This window comes from Falco rusticolus, chromosome 3 (assembly GCF_015220075.1).
Source record: "Falco rusticolus isolate bFalRus1 chromosome 3, bFalRus1.pri, whole genome shotgun sequence".
NCBI classification, from domain to species: domain Eukaryota; kingdom Metazoa; phylum Chordata; class Aves; order Falconiformes; family Falconidae; genus Falco; species Falco rusticolus.
The window spans coordinates 67,940,486-67,961,718 of record NC_051189.1 but is presented as its reverse complement, the minus strand read 5'-3'; the positions used below and the strand labels follow the sequence as shown (position 1 = coordinate 67,961,718).

Below are 21,233 nucleotides of genomic sequence, written 5' to 3'. Positions count from 1 at the left end.
CTGTGTGGTGCTTGGTTGCTGGCTGGGGTTAAACCACGATATGGAGATAAGAAAGAACTAACGTACATCTCAAGATTTGCTTAAATTGTCTGCTTTATCTAAAGAAAGTGTAAGTAGCCAAGATGAAACATCAGGAGCTCTCATTTGCTCAGGAAAAGGAAAACTCGTGTCCCAAACTTTCTAGAAATTAAGGCACTGTTCTAGGAAGTAGAACTCCTGAGTTTTGGGCTACCCTTATTTTGAGAAGGGCTGAATCCTGTTCTCCTGTGTCCCAGGAAACTGTAAGAGGTGGCATTAAATATCTTGCACATATCCTTTCTTCTTGAAACCTTGCCAATGGACAATGAGGAACCATCAGGAGCCAAAAGCAGATCTAATGCCAATTTTCAGAATTGTTCTTCTGTTTTCAGTGATGTTCCCCATATAACTTTCCTAGAAAATCCAGACAGGGTCCCAAAACCCTGTCCTGTGCCCTTTTAGCTCAGAATTCTAAACAACAACTAGAATCAGGCTGCAGGCAGCACTGCCATTATTAATTGAATGAATCCTGACTTGCCAAATATTCAGGCCTCTAATGAATACCGCAAAATACAGGAATAAGATCCTGTTCACCTAAAAGGTGTACCAAAAAGTCTTGAGGCCAAAATACCCATCTCCCCAGCACAAGGAATTCTGAGCACACCTCAGTAATTTCACTTAGTTGTGCAAGAACTTGCAGACTCAGTAGAGAGGGAACTGAAAAATAGAAACTCCTGAAGGAGTAGCTGCTTTTGTATTTAGACAGGGGTTTGGGGCATGATTTAGATCAGGATCCTCTCTGCAAAGCTGAGTGGAAACTAGAGGTATCTGGGTAGTTGATCCCACAACCTACTTGCCCAGTGTAACTTTTTTACTGTTCAGGATACAAAGTCTTGTGAAAGGTGTTGCAAATTCCCTGGCTTTCCATTTCTCTCCTAAGAAGCAAGTACTTCATGACAAGTGGAAAATCGTTGCTTCACTGAGGACGTGGAGGTGATGTGATTAACATCAGGGGGGCCAGGACTTTATCCACTGTCTTTATTTTTGTTTCATAGTTTCGAACCCATAACAGTACACATTATCCCGACAGCGAGAGCTGACTTCCAACTGAGCTGTGGAGCAGACACACTTAGATGGAGAGGGACTTAGTTATAATCCTTCCTGTTACAATAGTCCTGCCATGCTACTGGTGAACTGAATCTAAAAATGGGCCATTCAGAGCAGGCAAAAAAAAAAATTAAAAAAAAAATTCTCCTGATATTATGTTGTACTGTTCTGAGGGAAAAGAAATACGAACATAAAGGAGGAAGCCATGAACAGATGCAGGTGGATAAGAACTCGGAACAAACAAATGCTGTATCTGCTTTTCAGAATACACTTCTGCAACCTAGAGCACTAAGAGAGCAAGTGTCACCCAATACCATATACTCATCTCTCACCTCTTGCACCACCACCAGGCAACAGACAGCAGTTCCCAAAAGCTGCACTCAAAGGCCTTGATTGGGCTGATTTCCCTGATTTGATATTGCTATTTGATAGTAACCACCTGCTTTGCCCTTGCAAGGGCTCAGATTTAGGTCTTCCCTCTCTGGTCTGACACTGACTTGAACAAATCTGGTACAAATTCCTTTATCTTTGAAACCTTTCTTCTACTTGAAAGTATTTTTATTGCTCCTCAAAATGACTACATTTTAGCATGCAAAAATCAATCAGCTAAATACCGTATAAGATGACTGTGCTATAATTTATTAGTGCTGATCAAAATCTTAAAGGCTGTGTAATTAAAATTCAAATTAAAATGTGATGAAAGTCACATTTAGTCACCTAAATGACAAGGCTGAATTCCAAATAGGTACAGAGTGACTGGACCCCATGCGAGATGAGAATTCGTGGATGCTCAGTATCACTAAAAGCATGTAAAAAGAACTTAGTCTTTGTTCAAACTTTGCTTCTTTTCCTCACGTAAATACATCTATCTAGACCTATGCATTATGTCACAGTTCATTAGTAAATGTCCTAAAGAAAACAGAAGAAATGCCAAAGAAATCACTTGTGGAATAATCTCTCCATAATGGGAAGCTTCTTCCTATTCACTGACAAAGAAATGACTGCTCTCATATAAGGGGTAACAAATCAGTTCCAGAAAATCTCTTTTCTAAAGAAAAATATGGATAGCTGGGTGTGCTTTATCCTTAAAAATACCTTTCAAGTTTTAACTTTTAAAATGAACTGTCCTGACAACTTGCAACAAACAGTTAATTTGGGACCCAGAAACATTGATGCATGAGCACTGTACCAACTGAAGCATGGTTTTCTATGGGTTCTTGCCCTGTTCACTAAATCTCTCAACACAGTAGCAACAGCTCCCCAACGTGTCTTTCAAGATACTCCCATCAGGCAAGAAAAACTAGCTGTGCTGGGTGGTGGGGCTGGAACAATACACTGGATGGTTGTAAGAGAGAGGAATGCATTAAGAGCTTAATTTCGCCTGCCTGTTCCTCACTGATTATTTCCACACACACACACACCCTCCTCTTCTCATCCACCTCTTTCAGGAAACATGTAGGAACTTAAATTATCTTAGCAACTACTACACGGTGTCAGTTTTGACCGAAACTGGCCAACAGCTTAAAAAGTTATTAAAGAGACTGACAGAAGATGGATGGATGGGCTGGTGTAAGTCTCAGAATAAGTTAGGAACATCAGGCTAAAAATCAATCCTCATCAACTGATTTATAAAAATTGCCTTTTTGAACTAAAGACACACCTACTTCCTGAAAAGAAAACAAATTACTAATAGGTTTTTGTATGTTAAAATATTCATAGAAGATATCTCCAAAATTTGCCCTTGGAAATGGTTCTCTGCATTTTACTGAAAGCTTGTTAACAAAACAATGTATAAAGTACATATTTTTCTAATGAAAAGTCATCAAAACTTCATTCATTTTGATAATCACAGTACCTTCTACAACTGTATTAAGTACTGTTTGCCCTGTAGACTGTGCGTGTAAAATTTCAACAGAAATGTTTTGAGGAAGTTCAGCATGGGAAGACATTCCACATGGGATTTCTAGCAGAACAAATTATGTCCTCGACTACAGTTGTTAGAGAGAAACCATAATTATCTTCAACAGGGATTAAAGGAGAGTGCACTGAAGTTACAAATATAAAGCTATAAATACTATATTTTAAGGGGTACCAGTAATATCACAATGAATTACTAGGATTATGTTCAGACAGTTTATGATGTCACTAGAACCACTCGATGTATTTATAGGATTAAAACAGAAATAATTTTACAGTATTCTGAACTGCAGAGTTTCTAGTTGTGTGTTTTTTAAATGATAACATCACTTAAAATATAAAATGATAGCAATGCTGGAGAACATCAGTGTTCCTTTAAAGCATTATTTTAAAATACGCATATATTCTAGGAATCATGGCAAGCTGGGCATTTTGCCTAAGCAGAAGGAAAACCAAACCAAAACAGGACTAGAGGTCAGCTGGCCTGAGGCACAGAGCAACGTGCAGCTGTGCTACCAACCCTGGGAGCACCAGGGAGATCTGGGCAGTCTTTAAGAGTCAAAAATCGCTTTGGAACCCCCTCTTCACTTCAGGAAGAATAATCAATTTGTTCTCAGGCTATGAACAGCAGCAGCTATTTCCTATCCCTCTCAGTTCCCACTATCTCCCTGTTTCAGTTCATTTACAGAAGGAGGTAGAAAATATTGAGGAATGTCTTCACTTCAGTCCCCCAGCTCATGGGTAGGAGGAAGGAGAACAGCATTGCACCAGCTTGTTTCACCTGGCACACTAAGCCCCAGCACGTATAACCTGTGAGGGGAAGATGAGGAGTGCTGTACAGACCTCATCTTTTATCTGAGGATGGAAAACAAGAAACAGTAGCTTTGACTCAAGGCATCCAAGAATGCAGAACAACCTTTTTCATACATATTTTGGACACTGTTTTTTTCCTTTATTTTTTCCATTATTAAAATAATGTATTTAAAAATACAGCATAAAATTCAGGTACATGTAATATGCAACAGCTTAAAGATAAAAGCTAAAAAACCCTAATATAGTAAACAAATTTAATGCTATTACCACCGCTTTTAACATTTTTAATAGATAGAAAGAAAACTGGAAACAGCTCTTGAGATTTTTTTTTTTAAAAAAGTGGTTTAAAAAAAAAAAGATAAAGAGAAAAAAAGAACACTGACAATACCAGTGCTGCACTCCATCACTTGCAATAACAAAACTAAGGGCTTTATGTGCTGGCTTTTACAAAGCAAGTCCCTAAGAAGTCTCAGCAATATCTACATCTGCTATTCAAACCTAAACAGGCCTAGCATAACCACAAACACCATCCCAATCAGGGACAATATAGTTGTAACAAGCAACTTAAATTACTTGGACAGCAGGCTCCTTCTAGACTGTCTCTTTGTTAAGGAAATCTCAAGTGAAATACATCCCTAATCCATGACTTCAGAGAATGAAGTACAGTATCATACAACAGAGTCTGCAAAATGGTTTTAGGGAAGGCAAGCTGTTGCATACCAAATGGCCTGTCTTCCCTACACCACATTTTCCTGTGGGGAACACTGTCTTCATGCAGCAGCTCAGGAAAGAAAAAAGGTGACTGATAGTATGGAGAGCTGCAAGGCACATGAAATCTTTGGACAAGCTCTCCTTCTTCCTACCACAGCTTCTACTGGCCAAGCTTAAGCAGCAGCTTGGACCCCATGGGTCCCAGGAACTGAGCTCCCAAATCTCTGATGCCTCTGCCTCCAGAGCAGATTGTCTAGTGTGCTGGAGGTCTTGGAGATGGGCTTTAAGCCTGTAGGGGTTCCCCACCACACTGGTGAGGAGAGTAGCCAGGAGCACGAGCCTCCTAAACCCCAGGTGCTGACTAGTCCCAGAGCCTCATTCATTGTATTGTGGCCCCTGGAAAACACCTTCCAGCCACACCGCAAAGGTGCAGGCCTGGTGGATCAAACCCACAGCTTCCACTTTTGAGGCAGGGAGCCTCATTGTGGAGGCAGAGGCTTTAGTACCTCTGTTCCCAAAATGCCCCAATGTACCGCTCCAGGGGAATTTGGGCAGAAGCTGTCACACAAAGACAACTTTGTTGGAATGTGCAAGCGATGTTATTTAGCTTCAATAAACCAGGAGCCATATTTATCTGGAAAATTGCTCACCAATTCTAATGCATTAGAAGTATCTCAGTAGCAAGCTGTTCTCAAACAGAAAGGTTTTTTCTTTCTTTCCTTCCTTTACCTGCTATTCAGCAATTCTTTTCTTTTTCTTATTTTCATCAGTTGTAAAGGGAGAAAACCTTTTCCCTTTTTGTCCTTTGCACTAGGCGACACCTCTTTCTAGAACTTCTTCTGAACTGAATTTGTTTTCTGTCACTTCCCAACATTTTAACCTATTTTCTATGTCACATAGGAAGGAGAAATAGGGAAGATTGTCACAAAGACAGCATTATTACATAAACTTTCTTACATGGTAGTAGCCATATTGCCTGGAGAATAAACCACACGTAATACAGACGGCTATTGTCCATTAATCTCATCCTGAAGGCCTGCACACCACCAAAATATTTTCAGACTGCTATCAGCCAGGTAGTTAGCAATAATAATAATTGCTTGTAGATTTGACCAGCCCCAAAGATAGCTTTGGCTCTTTTATGATGACTGGAATAGGGATTAAAGAGTGGTAAAAGAAACAAACATTTATTTTTTATTCTGTGTTAACAGGTAAGAGCAAAGAAAACATATATAGTCACTTTAGCCTTTTCTTAAACTACTTTTTACCTAAGATGGTCATATGAATCAAGCAATTATGCCAATGACTATTTTTAGATCAAACTATTCCAACAAATGAAAAATTATTTGTAGACATAAAAGATCTTCATTGTACATTTTTATCAGAAGCACTGTAAGAACAGGAAATTGCAAGTCTTTTTTGTTACTAAAAGCTATGTTTAGACCATAGCCTTGCCATTCATCTTAAGGTTAATACTAAGATTTTATTTACTATCAAAATACAACCTACTTAAGATTATTTTAGTTTGAAATATATGCTGGTGTTCCAGATTTATAAACGTTAATTTATTATATATTAAAAATAAATATAGGTATATTTACTATAACATTTATGCTCCTTAAGAAAGAGGAATAGATAAGACTGTGTTGATTGCATGTGATAGGAAAAAAGAAGTGTGAGGACAGGAAGAAGATAAAATGTCATAAGACAATTAAGACATTAGTTACATTAATCTGTCCACTGCATGAATTGGTCTTATTCATATTTCCTAAACACCAGATATTCAGGTTTTGCATTAAGTGTGTTGGACTCGAATCCAAAAAAAGAGCACCGGTACAGCAGGAGAGAGGCTGCATAAGAAGAAAAGTTTAGGGACAAAGCCCAGACTGAACAGCGAGCAGAAGACACTAACTACTGCAAGAAATCAGGAACCCGAAAATGTTTTTGTAGAACTTAAATCAAAGTGTGAACAAACTGATGGAGTGCTAAGCTAGAGTCCCAACAGGCTGCAACAAAGAGAAACTGTCAGAAGTTAAAACTATATAGATATTTTTACATTGATATCAAGATGACTGCATGTTTCAGTAACATTAAACTCAGTGGTTACCCCTGAAAAATTTAGCATGACATTTAGGCTTAAATACATCATTTAAAAGTTGTCGTTCAAAGGATTCAATCCAAAATGAGGCTAGAAGAGTATTATCAATGCTTGCAATTGCAGCACCGGCTTGAAGATACTTGGGTAGATCCTTAAAGTCCCAAGTCCAGTGTTCAGTATTAGCATTAGAATAACAGATTCTATTATTAGAAAATTAGAATAATTCATTGAATTATAAAGACAACTTTTCATTCCTCTACTTAGAGTGACCACAAGAAAAAAAAAGTGGAAACCAACAATAAATAAATAAATAGAAATAAGGAAGAAAAAACAAAACAAAAAAATGCTTGAGTTACCAACATTCATGGAATTATTGATGGATTTCCATATAATAAGGAGTATTATCCATTAAAATAAATAAAAATCCATAGTACCCTTCTATGAAGTACAGTGCATTTACTATGCTATTAGTTAAGAATATGGAAAAGATTTTACAAAGTGATGATACTATTGCATACTGTGCAAAAGCCTCTTAACAGGGCAATCTCCTTGTGGACCCTAGTCATTAAGTTTACATACACCAATATGTTTGTTTGTGCACGTACTTATGTGTCTCTTTTTAAGAAACAATCATGTTTTCTAATAAGCATACGTTCTCTTAAGTAGTCCATGCAGTGACTTGGCATCTGACAGGAAGGACAGAGAGAACTATGAGAGAGGGAGATAAGTTCTGTATGCTGCTGCCACCACAATTCTCAAAAATTGCAGAGACTGGATTTCTGTCAGTGCAGAGAGAATAAACATCTCCCAGCAAGGGCCATATCACTGTGTGCTCTCTGGTTCTACAAGTTTCTGAACGTTAGGAACTACCTGTGGAGTCAAGTCTCTTGGTTAATGTGACAGCTGATCCATATTTTGCACTATCTCATTGCATATTTTTAAGATGAGTTTACCATATGAACTATTTGCTATAACAGGTGAAATAATAATAAGTTTTATTAAGCAACAGAAACAACATAAAGAGAATAATACTAACCCTTTTGTATGCCATGTATTCACTGGAACGATTAAAGTGTTTCAGATTATTTTTCTTTTATAGACTAAAATACTACAGCATAATTTATTCCAGATTAATAGAAATATTAGCGAATATTTTGTCTGAATGTTTATTAAAAACTAAGAGCTGAATAATATTCTGAGGAGTTTGCATCTGGGAACTATGCCCATGCACTGACAAAATATCTCTCCAAACTTCTATCTTCATTTGTTTATAATTCTGCTAGCACAAGACACCGGATATCCTCAGCTCCTGCTGCTGGTCACAACAGAAGCTCAAGTGCTTCCTGAAAGCCCAGTTTGCTTTATCACATGCATACATTATTGTACTTAGCAATTTCTTATTAGTACAAAGTATATGCACTTTCTTTAGTAATTCTGCCTTTGTGATATATATAAAGAAGTGGTTTTCCATAGTGCAGTGGTGCTTGTCTCTTGGAGTCCCCATCAGCCTAATGTTCCATACAGTTGTATAACCTAGTTATTTCCTATACAAGCATATTAAATTTCACTGGTTACCAAGAGCGTATGAATGTCAACATTTTAATGATAAATACACTGTTTTATCATTTTATGTAGAAGTTGCCTTAACAGGCTTTCAGTTTTGCTGTGAATAAGTACATATTGTTACCTCAGCATTTAAAGTAGTCCCTAGTTATTCTTGATATAGGGAATAGTGCACAGCTGATGCAATCATACCAAGACAACTAAAGGTTATTAAATTCACCAAAATAAACAGAGAGAAAACACTTACTTTGCACATTCTTATGACTTAGGTGCAAATCCTGGAGCGTATTATAAACTGGTCTTTACAACCTATGAACAGATACTATAAGTCAGAGGGAAATAGGAACTCCCTAGGGATGCTGTCCAAAAAAAGAAAAGTAGCCCCTGTGGAGTCACTCCCCCTAAGTCATGCTGCTGCTGCTGCTGAAAATATGCAATGAATCCTTCTGCAGTTGGAATTTCAGATGCCATAATCCCTTACAGAATGTTGTCTAATTATTTTATTATGCATAATAAATGTAAAATATTTATTTTAGTTTACATAATTATATTAAAAATGTATGCCATTTATTCTCAGTCTTTTAAGACATCCTTCACAAGTCATATACTTTATAGAAAGGTGCATTTAAGGAATTAATGCTGTTTTACTGGCCTGGCTGTTTGTTTTATACAACTTCTAAACCCTCTTATCTACAGCTGTGGAACATCACCAATCCCCTGGGATGCTGCCCTCCATTCCCTCCTTCCCCTCACCACCATGAGTACTCTATGGAAAATGAACCACACAGTGGAATCACAAAGAAATTAATTTTGTTTAATTAAAGCACAGGGATGGCACAAAGTACATTAGCATTACACCTGTCCCACACCCTCACAGTCAAAATTGTAGCAATACTGTTTCTGTATCACAAAACTATGCCAGTGCTCATTCTGAGCCCTGAACTCCAACAAATTTGACTTTGTGAGAAAAATGGGGCTCTGCCTTTCACCCCCACACCACAAAACAATGTAATACAGACCCATACCCCTCACATACACCATGAACATAAATTATCACTTGCCTGAGAAGCTGTGATACTTACATGGACAGTCAGTACGAATGGGAGTTAATTTAAAGCCTAACATACAACTAAAATGAGATTCCTAATACTTTACTTTAGACACATGCACAAAACCAGTTCAGTTTTTGAAATGCTGTATATCTGCATCTTTCATTGACATCATCAGGCACGGGAGTTTAGCACTTCTGAAATCAGGTTAAATTCAGGTGCCTAAATATGTTGCAGGTTTAGAAAATCTGGCCGCAGACTATACAACCAACAGATTTCGGAATCAGTTGAAGTTCACGGATATTGTTCAGTTTCAGGATGTTATACAGCTCTTCACTATTTAAATGCAAACAGTATTGTTGTCAGTATAACTGTAGGACTGTGTAATCTGAAAAGTTCAGCCACATAACACGTCTTTTTTCTATGACTAAAAAATTACTGCATATGTAATAGTGGTATAGGGCCCTATGAGACCAATTCCCTATTATAAAATTAAGTTGAACATTAATTCAGAGTGAATGAATATTTTTGTATGACAAAGCACACTGACTTAAGAACAGAGACATGCTGTGTGATTTGAAAAAGTAAATCCAAAGGAAAATTGTGCATATTTTTATCTAAATATGGCAAACCTAAATTGAAACCACAAATATAAGAAAAATATAACCAAAACATTTATCAAGCATGTTTTTATATTTACAAATATATGTTATCTTTTTCTTCCTTCAAAAAGAATTAATTTTAAAAAACAGACTGAAAATATAATTTCTGTTTATAATTGTTAGTAGAGGTCACATACTGCTACATAGAAAAGCAGATGTTAATTTCTTTGTTATGAATATACAAAAGATTTAGACAAAAATATCAAGTGGTCACAGTACAAAAAGTAGAGATGAAAGGTAACATTTTTGCAAGAATGTTTAGGTATGATCATAAACATAGATAACAAAAGCAACTTGGTAAAATAAAATTAGCAAAATCTCCCATTTTCCTTTTGGGACTATGCGTACTATTGGGAATATACGATTTGTGAGCTAAAAATGCTAGATTAGTTTATTATTCACTTCAGAAAGCCACATCCATTTATGTCTTTTCCTAAGTAAGAAAATAATTTCTCATGTTGTGGGTTATATAGGGAATAAATTCCCTTTTCTCTTCTATGCAGCCAAAATAAATCTTTTTCCTGTAGTACCTTACAGACTATTTCACTTCAGTTTTTGCTGCTAAGCAAAAAAACCACCCGAACAACCAACCAAAAACCCACCACCACCAAAAAACCCCAGCCACCAAACAAACACTCCAAACACCCACTCCACCCCCCCAGAAAAAAAAACCAAACCAAAGACAAACCCCACAAACCCTAAGATTTTTAGATGCATGTCCAGTCACAGGTGATCCAGATTTGCCTAACAGTTCCTAAACTCAGGTTAGTTTATTTTAATAGCCTTTCTTCCTTTACTCCTAGCCAGGGTTAGCTAGCCTTTCACTCACTAGACTGGCAAGAGCTTTTGCAGGATGATTGTTCACAATTTCCTCCCAAGGAATTGAAAAGCTTGAAATCAGAAATCTCTAAGAACCCTGTGAGCACTGATGAGCTGAACAGGAATAATTAAATTACCTTGTATTTAGACACTCTTTTAATTCAAGTGTCTCAAACTACTTTATAAAATAGAGAGATCACTTCACCTATCAATGAAAGGAGATTTTGTGGTAGCACTAACAATACTCTTCTCCAATCCGTACACAAAATGAGAAATATTCACCTTGCTGAAACTACAAGGGTCATTAAAGAGTCTGCAGTTGCCAAGCAACACTAAACAGCAACATCCAAAACAGTCCAGATGAACTTAAGAGTGCTGGGACTGAGTTGAAAGCATCACGATGAGAACTCATCCACTAGACATGGCAGCAAATTTTATTAAAATCTGCTGACCTACTGGTATCTTGATTTTATGTTTTCTGTAGGCGATGCTCGCAAAAGTACACACTGTCTGCTGAACTGGTGCACAGGACACTATTAACAGAGTTGCTAATATATTTCCACAAAAAGAGGTAGCACTGGGTGAGTTGACAAGGAGGCAACATGATTCCCTTAAAATTATATTTTAAAACAAAAAAAAAAAAAAAAGAGAAAAAAAAAAAGGTGAGAGGGGTGGATAAAGAGCAAAAAAAATACTTGCCAACAAGTCTGGCTAATATCCCAGGACTATGGAAACTGGCAAGCACAAATAGGACTGCTGGGCTAATAAATACAGCAACCCCTCTACTAACTCCTCTGCAGCTACAGAGTGCCTCGCTGCCTCTATGAACTTGCAGCAGCAGCAACAGTGCTCTGATTCCTGCATCCCTGCCAGATGGTTTTCAGCTGAGCTCAGAACAAATTTCCTGCAGAATCAAAGCTTCATCAGCTGGTATCTGTAGAGATCAGCCTCCAAAGATTAGGTCAAAATTGGCCTGTAAGGGATGGAAACTAACATTCCATTACCATGAAACATTTATTTTTCAATAATATAGAGGCAGGGAATGCTCAAAAATTTCTTGTTAATCCTGATAAAATTAAAGTTATGCTTGCTTCTTCTCTAATAACCTCCAATACAATAAATTACCAGCAAAAAAAATGGCATTTCTATCCCATACAGAAAACTGTCCATCCAAAGAAAAATGATCTCCCATCTTTTCACTAAACAGAGCATTAAAGTTACACATTTTGTCATACTGAGTGAGGGAATTACATCCACTCATCGCATGTGTGTAACAGGCCCCAAACTGCAAACTAATTCACATCTACAGTGTTCCCCCTCCCTAGGGTCTTCAGGCCAGGAACTCAAACCCACTGTAACCCACCTCTCACTACTTAGTTCTTTAATAAGAATATTCCTTCCAATTGGGATAGTTCATTACAGTGGATGCCCACAAGATTAAGCCTCCTCAAACATGTAGCATCAAACATAGCACACTATTGCTTGTATGCTCTCACTTGACTCAACACAGGCCTTTTAAAACAACCACTCTGCAAACACAAACCCATCTTTCTTTCTTAGGTGACTTACTGAAGCTGACAGAAACATTTAAGAAAAGAATAGATAAAGAAAAGAAAAGAGGAAGAAAAGAGGAAAAAAAAAAAAAAGAAAAGAAGTGAAGCAGGGGGACCCTTAAGGTAGCAGCACAGAAATGGAAGCCCCCACCCCACTGAGGTTATCAAATTCAGTTCTCTGCAGTTCTAGACATTGATTTAATGGGTGCTCAATACAGAAGAGTTCACACATTTGCTCCACATACACAAAGCAATGCAACAATTTTTTTTTGTACAGATACTGCACGATCACTGCAGAAGCCTTCTGTACAGAAGCTTTCTGTAAAGCAGCTCATAAATAGCATGAAACCAGGTATTTTGAGAGCAGCTAGGCTTTGTTTTATAATCTTGTTTTAGGAAACTACATTAAAACTTATACTAAAAGAACATTACAGTTGTATGCTCAGCATTAAAAGAAAATATAAAACACTATAGTGGTATAATCAAATGTTTAACTTTCTCTTGCATGCATGCATCACAGCACATGCATCTAATTACATAATCATATGCCATTTATCAAATATAATACTGATTTTTAAAAAACATTTTGCACATCAACTCTTGAAAATTGCTCATTAATAACTTCTGTGAATTCCTTTATAGTACATACAGAGTAGCCACCTCACTGCAAGGTATTAAAAGTATTCAAGAGTGTAGAAGCATGTTTAAGAAGAGCAAAGAACCATTTAAGAAGCATTATGAGATCATTTAATAAGTAGTCTATAATGAACCAAAGACACATGGGGTGAGCACCAGAAGTAATCTCAACTGTCCATGCATGAGATTTTTGAGAATTTAATCTATAGCCCTAAAAGGATGGGTTTTAGTGGTGCAACATGGGAGGCCTTGCCACGCAACAAACCCTACAGCCAACTCTCATCCAAACACCCTGGCTGGCAAGGAGAAGGAAAACTGGAGCAGAAAAACAAGACTCTGCAGCACCGTAACTAGCTCCAGTTGCTTCCCCCTCTAATAAGTGTCTGGTGAGTATTTAGGCTGCTAAGCCTTTTAGGAGACTTTTCCTTTCTTGGTGAAATGGTTGCAAGTCAACCGAGAAAAATTTCAAAACTGCAACTGATTTGAAAAGGCAATGCAGATAAGCAGCCTCACCATGGAGAGTTCTAACAGACACTAGAGCAGCTGTGAAACAAACACTCAACATAAGCACTGCAGTGTTACGACCAAAAGGTTTCCCATCATTTGTTTTTCTTTATAAAGTAATATCTAAATACTGAAGACTAAGTTTTTAAATTTAGCTCCTAATTTAATATGCAATTACTGCTTCCCTGATGGTGTTTTAATGGCAATATATTTTTACTGGTGACTTTAAATGAACCTCATCTGATCACCTTAACCCTTCTCTCATCATGCTTTAGTTAATGACTCATTACCTGTAGTCACACCAGGGACATCTGTAAGGCTTTTCTCCAGTATGGACACGCTTATGTCGTGTCAGATGTGATTGTGTTGTGGAAGCGAAGTTACACTCATCACATTTGAATGGCTTCTCTCCTAGAAGGTGACAAAGGAAGACAGGCATTATTGGTTTTCATCATCAGAAAGGGAAGACAAGTCTAGATTTCTGGCATCTCCCTTGAGACAGATTTTAGTCCAGTACATCTAACAACCACAAATACAAAATAACTTTCCAAATACAATGTATTAACTGAAAAATACTATTACTATGACAAATACACATCTATTAGTAGTCAGCTGATTTCCCACGTGTTGTTACACAGCAGCAAAAAGGAGGTGAAAGAAATACACTGAAATGGCAATCATGTTACTGGTCCTTATTTCATAAAAATATCATCAGGTGACAGGTATTCCTCTCACCCTATACCTTCTGTTGAAGCTTGAACCCTGAAAGCAACACTGTTAAGAGTCAGAAGGTGAAAAATCAGTCTGAAGCTTGTATTTAGTGCTTCTCAGAAAGGATCATCTCCAGGAAGAAACTTTGTTTTTGTCTCTGGTTCTGGATTTTTCATCTTATCCGTGAAACAACACACATAAACCAGAACTGAGAATATGAACCAGAACTCAGTGCTCCATTCCCCCTCTCTTGCCTGCTACCCTTCTGCCTTTGTAAATCTTTTCTGAACAGTGGGCCAATTTCAGCAGAAGAACTTGAAAGTTTAATGGAAAAACCCCCCCACAAACCACCAAAACTAGAGTAGGGCAACAATTTTTTCAGAAGACTAAAATTCAGTCTCTGCTGAACATGCAACTGCAGTGAAAATTTCTAAAGATGAAGAGGAAAAAAAAATCTCTAGCTTATAAGTTATGATGTGAAAAGAGTACTTGTCCTTCCAGTGGAGGGGTCACAGAATCACAGAAAGGTCAGGGCTGGAATGGACCTCTGGAGATCACCTAGTCCAACCCCCTGCTAAAGCAGGTTCACCCAGAGCAGCTCGCACAGGATCATGTCCAGGCAGGTTATGAGTGTCTCCAGAGAAGGAACCATTCAAAGGGCCCACCCCACACCAAAACAAAAACCCTTGACAGGTACACATACTGCGATGCCTAGCTAAGACACTGGCATTCCATTTTTCCAACTGTTCACTGCAGAAATATTCTGTGTGGCTTACCATGTAACTACCATGCACGTAATTACCATTTAGGGAGGAAACAGGTTTCTTTTTGTATGCAGAAGACAAAAGGCAGCTCCTAACTGAGGTGATCTTGACTGCGTTGTGCAAGCCTTCAGAAGTATTTATCCTAAAGACTACATAAGGAATGAACATCCCTAACTTAAGAAGTTTGCATAAAACTGCCAGGGATGGACACCTACTTTGTAGACTGTTCAGAGGTCTAGAATAGGCAGTTTCAAAATTGAACCCTAAGCCTCTTAGCAGGTACAATTTGCAGTTTTTCAGACTGACAGGAGACACATCACCAGCAGAAGACACATCACTAGCAAAGGACCATGTCTCCAAGCTGGATTTTTCAAGCCTGCTTAATGCATGAAACACTCAAAAGACCTCCAAAGAGACTTCACTAGAATTCTCAGAAGAGAGAGAAATCTGCATTTTTCACTCTTGGAGACTGTTGGGGTTTTTTTCCTCCCAAAGTAAAAAGAAACGCAAGGTCCTTGGGCCTGAAAAGGCTGTAACACTGTTCAGAAAGACAACGGAGCAGCTTCTGAAAGCTCCATAAAGAGTTGGAATAATGGCTTTTAGCAGCTGCTGGAGAGAATACCCGCCACTATTTTTCATTTATTGTTTCATGGGACAAGGAAAGGTGAAGGGGCAGGACACAATGCAGAAGCCTCTATGCTGGACAAATTGAGACTGCTAGAAAGTATGTCTTTCCTGCCTCAAATGGGGTTTTCTTGTCAGGCACTGACTCTCTGCTCTGGAGAAGCTGATTCTTCCGGCAGCTTGAATGGTACTGGCTGCTGCTTCAATTAAACTCTCTAGGAGGCCATAGACTCCCTAGCAACGTAACCTGTTCTTGAACTGAAGGTTTCCCGTGCCTGATTTATTTTATCTTCTAGTATTAAAGAAGATAGCAATGTTTTCAAGCCTAAGTAGTAAAGCCACAGGTATTTTAGATAACATACATACTTATTTTAACTGCTTTCATTTAAAATGCATTAGAACCTTGCTAACTTGCGCCCTTGTAAGAAAGGCAGATCCGAACTGAAAGGAGATTTTTAGTTTGCCATTCAGGGGAGGATGGATCAGGTAAAGGTCTGCTGCTGTGCTGCGGCAGGGCCAGCGGGGCTGACAGACGAGTGAGGGCCAGTGGAAGCCAGGAGGGCTTGCAAATTCCATCATGACCAGAAGAAAATTGATAAACATTGTCCACTGCTCCAAGAAGTTTCTCCTTAGGAAATCCTTGTGGCTAACTGCTCCTGTCAAGTGGACTATGTGTAAATCTCACTTGACAGTAAATACATTACAGCAGCACCACACAACAAAAGCCAACTAAACTGGGAGGAAAAAAGACTGCCTAGCATGGCCTGTAATTCTTAGCAGCTGCACATGGGCAGAAGTGTTTATTTTTATGGAAAAGGAACCAGGTTGATAAGTACAGTTGAAAAAATCTAAAAGAAGACTAGACATTTATTTGAGTTGGGGGGTGTTGAAGAGTATATTAGCTGTAGCAGCAGTACTTTTATGTATTTGTTTATTTATTTAAGATTTCCACAGACCTATTCATTTAAGTATTTTTGTCTTCCTTATCTTTGGGCCAGAATGCTCTTTATCAGCCTTTGTGTCCCAGTCTTCCTTCCCCCTGTGCCGCTCCCAACCATTTCAGGCAATAAACTTAATTTTGTTTTTATATGGGCTGCCATTAAATATTCCAGGACGATTCACCCTCACCCCCAGTCAAGGATCTAATTAAACCAAGAATAAAGTAACACAAATCAAAAAAGCAATGCTGACAGTTTTTTTAAAACACTAGGTAATAACTATAAAATAGTGTATCCAAAAATGTGTGAGTAAGGACAAAGTCGGTGTATTTAAAGATTAATAAAGGTAACCCACAGCAGCCCCCCCACCCCCACCCCTTACCATCACAGAAGACTTGACTGTGCCTTATAACTTTTTAAATAACAAACTGCACGAAAAAGGACAGCTGTCCCCAAATGACCCCATGGTTAACAAGCTCTGTGGAGGGGAGAAAAGTAAGGACCCCCCGTCTTTGGTGGTTTTTATTTTGTTTTTAACACAGGCACTTTCAAAAAGCTATGTTTCCAAACCACAGGATCACAAAAGAAAAAATGGCTTTGCTTTTTTGACAATACTGCATCTGCAAGCAACTTCTGAAGTGCATCAGTTAAGTCACCTAATTTTAGCTCCAACAATCAAAGTTTGGGAAAGCAACTGATAAAATGGTCAGATCATGGGGAGCACCAGTCTGTACAAAAGCAGTTATTAAGCCTGCTGCTAACCAGTTAGCCTTGTCAGCTCTACCCATTCTGCTTTTCCTAAACCATCATGACAAAGGCTTTCTCTTTCTCTTGCCTCTCCAAATTCTGCACTGACTTCTTTTAGCATCTATCTTAGCTTGCCTCACTCCCAAAATACAGCTTTTTCTCTTTCCTTCTTCCTCTTTTCTCTGATTTTCTCTCTTTTGAATTCTCGGTCTTTGATGATGAGATTTTTAGGACACAGAGCATACCTTAGTGCAATCATGAATTTCTTTGTGCAATTATATACTTAATGTGTACTTTTTAAAGGAAAAATTAAATGACACAATAACAAAAAGTGTAAGTCTGGTAGTAGATGTTGATTTGTGAAGTGAATTTTTTGTTTATAATCATGACTGTCCAGATTATTTCTATCTATAGACTATATACGGCATTTATATGTGTGTGCTACTGAGGATCCAGCTTTCACATACGTGAAGAAAAAATAAAATCAAATGGTGCCTTCAATTTTGAAGTCTTGAGCAACTAATCAGAATCTTAGTAAGATGCAAGAAAACTTAGATCATTCGTCTCAACAGGAAACTATTGCTTTTAGTCCTATTTGTCTGTCACATGGTATGTTGAGCAGCACAGAAAGAATCTTATGACCTAAAGAATGAGTAGACCACAAAATACAGCCATCTGCTTACATGTTACAAGATTTTTTTTCTTATTTCCAACTATTTCTAGTGTTAAGGCTGTTCCCCGGAGAAGCACTTACAGTCTTGCTAACAAAGCCTGAAGTATATTAAAGTAAATTCTGTTTGCTTTTAGTCTGGCCAACTTTTTTGCATATAAGGCATATAAAACTAAGTACATCCTTGATCCCTTGCTTTCTTATGAGAAACCCTGTAGATGCCAGAGGATCGCTCTTCCATAGCAAAAAATGATTAACATTTATATGCTCAGAAATGGGAGGAGCACTGTTCCAGTAGACAATTTCTTTTAGGTAGAGAGAAAGTTTTAAGATACCCAGGTTTTTGCTGTCATTTCTGGCCAAACATTTGCTATAATCAAGTTCCACACTCTGCTGCAAATGTTGGCATAAATGGAAAAGGAAAAACAACACAGATCCTCCCCAAATTTCACCTCTCTTCCTGAAAAGAGCAGTAAGTCTTCTTACTGTGCTACATTTTCTGTGGTATTCAACATCATAATTTTTTTAAGCTGTGGTGGGGAAGTTGGAGGGAAGAGGCTACATTATACATTAAATTCAATGCCGAGTAATGTAACTACATATTAAAGTCAAAGAGCAGTTCACATGAGAAATAGAAACACAAAGTGAGTCACTCATCTGGATAAAAACACATATATTATTAAATTTTCTTTCTTTATTACATTGACCTATAAATGTCTTGAGAAGCGCACGACTGAAATGAGTGAGCAGAAGCAATCATACAAACAGTGATCTGTACCATATAAGCCACCATCTTCAAAAATTCATGAAAATACCTGAACAAAGACAGTCTTAAGCAGTTCCATAGGCTCAGGGTGACTGTCATAGAACTGCTGTGCACAGTAGGTGTACTGACCCTCTAATGCTCTACTACTGTAATGCACTTCTATAATCCCCAGGAAGACTCCACCACAACCAACATAGGAGAAGCAAATATAGACTGCCATTGTGTAGAAGATGAGGATGGGGCTTTTGCAGTTTGCAGAAGTACAAGGCAACATTAAAAAAAGAATCTCATGCCAGACAACACAGGCTGTGACTGATCAGCACTGTTGGATTGAACCAGCTACTACAGCACAAAATGGAAGTTTACTGGGAAAAATGTAGAAGGGAAAACTAGAGTGATATCAAAAAGCAGACAAACAAAGGAGGAGAGCAGAACAATAACAACAAGAACATAAAAAAAAGACATTTTAAAATGAAGAACTAAGTGTTTTCATGTTTTCAAATCAAGCCAGAAATAATTACCCTAGCTTGTTTTTTCTCTCTTATGCAATTTCCTAGTTGAGCACGATGAAGGCAAAATATTTAAATTATGTGATATGTTTATTTTATGTGTGTGTACATGTTTTTGGTGGCTGATTTAGGGGTTGTTTACTCTTTTTTTATTATAAAATTCAGATAATTGCACAAATTCTTTGTGGAATTCAACTAATGCTAAATTCAGCCAACACTAAAATTTGCAACATTATTTATCTTCCTAACTTCAGGCAGATTTTCTCACTGGGACAAAATATGAATAAAAAAAATATGTTTCAGCGTGACTCAAAAGATGAAAATTTTCCTCCCTAGTCATGTTGCAGCACCAGAACTACAGCATATACATTCCTGCAGCAACGCAAGCTGGCCCTTATTTACCACACAGCACCAGCTGATACTGCAAGTGGTCTAAGTTTCTTAAGACAGTTTATGCTTACAGCCTAGGCAGCCACAAATGCTGATTGTAAAGAATTTGACAGAGATGTAAGTATTCTTTACACTGTGATAAAATATTGGTCAAACTCTGGGCCACTCTTAAAGTTTCCATTGACTCAATTCACAAAATAGAAGATCAGGCCAACACCTGTATTTACGTAGCCAGTGAAAGACTTGCAAAATTTCATACATTGATTCTTGTAGAATAGGACTGGAAGAAGATGCATTCAGATAATTAAAAAATGCTAGAACATTTTACCAGGATAAAATCAGCCGAAGACTTAGAATATTCTGTGTTCAAAGTGTACACTTCTCACAGGACCAGATCAGTCATTAAAGACATGACGTGTTTAACATAGAACAAAAATGTCAACTGGTGAAACACCAGTGATCCCTTGATAGGTCAAATTATTTTTTTCTACTTCACAGTTCTACTTTACAGTTGAGAAAGCCTGTATCAAGGAAATCTGTATGGAGATGCATCATGTTTGCAAATAAATTGAGTATAAACATTTTTCATGTCTTAAAACTAATGGCTTTTTCTTTCAGTCTAATGTTCTTGTACTTGTTTTCATTTAAAAATCAAAAACATGCTTTCCAGGGATAACATCCTATTTACCAAACTAGTCCCTACAGTTTGCTTCACGAGCTACCAAGAGCAGATCATGCCAGCCTTTTTCATACTGAGCTATACTTTATGTTCCCTGTAATATTTCCAAGGAAAGTGCATCTTTCACAAGGTAAAGGTATTTGTATATAAACCCAGGTTCATCTAAAAAGAGAGTAACAAAGGAAGAAATACCAGAATCAAGAACATTAAAAGGCTAAGTGGCTGGTCCTACAGCCAGTCCTCTCACGTCAAATATCTATCAGCAGCTGAACATTTCTCTTGGGTGTCAGGACACCTCAGGCCTTGAGGCTGGGACGAGAAGAGGCTTGTTAAGCCGGTTAAGACTCCTCAACTACATGTAAGGATTTGCTCATTTGGCCTTGAATCAAGGGTCTGTGACAGGTGATAGAAGTAAATCTTGGATTGGAAGATGTTCTATGTCAGCCCCCTAGACAGCTTGTATTACAGTAGGGAATTATTTAAGCCATTTAGACTATTTTTGATACCCATCCCTTATCAAACCTGATTGTAATTTGCTTTGGCATTCTGCTCTGGGAAAATTGTCCCAGCTGAGGACACAGAAGAAAAAATACAGGTACAAAGAGGAGTGCATGCAGCTAAGGACTGAAAAAAAGTTGTGCAATGGATGAAAATAGAAGGGAACCCATGAAAGTGCAACAGTGCAGGCAAAGGTGGATTATGTCATTCTCCTGGAAACAAACAGAAGCCACAGATAATTTTTCTGCTAAAGAATGATCTCTGATTGTTTGTGCCACAGAGGCAGATAAATGCCAAAAAGACAGATCCCTCTGCCTCTGAGATACTGTCCTGTATAATATAAAGTTAATAGCAAAGTAATAACGAGCTTCCAGTCCTGACATAAAATGTAAAGTTATGCTTGCTAGGTGCAAGCTTCATGATCTATAACCTGTGAATCCCTGTGACCATAGCACAAAAGTCTCTACCACACTGGCAAAAGAAGAGC

General features: G+C 37.9%; 1 protein-coding gene across 1 annotated transcript in view; it reads right to left on the bottom strand.

Annotated features, from left to right (window-relative positions):
• The window catches only part of ZNF407 (zinc finger protein 407), a 344,239-nt gene that overhangs the window by 116,030 nt on the left and 206,976 nt on the right, over positions 1–21,233 (bottom strand). Inside the window, exon 7 of the mRNA XM_037379189.1 lies at positions 13,741–13,861. Coding sequence (XP_037235086.1) covers positions 13,741–13,861 — 121 coding nt within the window. The remainder of the gene's footprint in view (positions 1–13,740; positions 13,862–21,233) is intronic.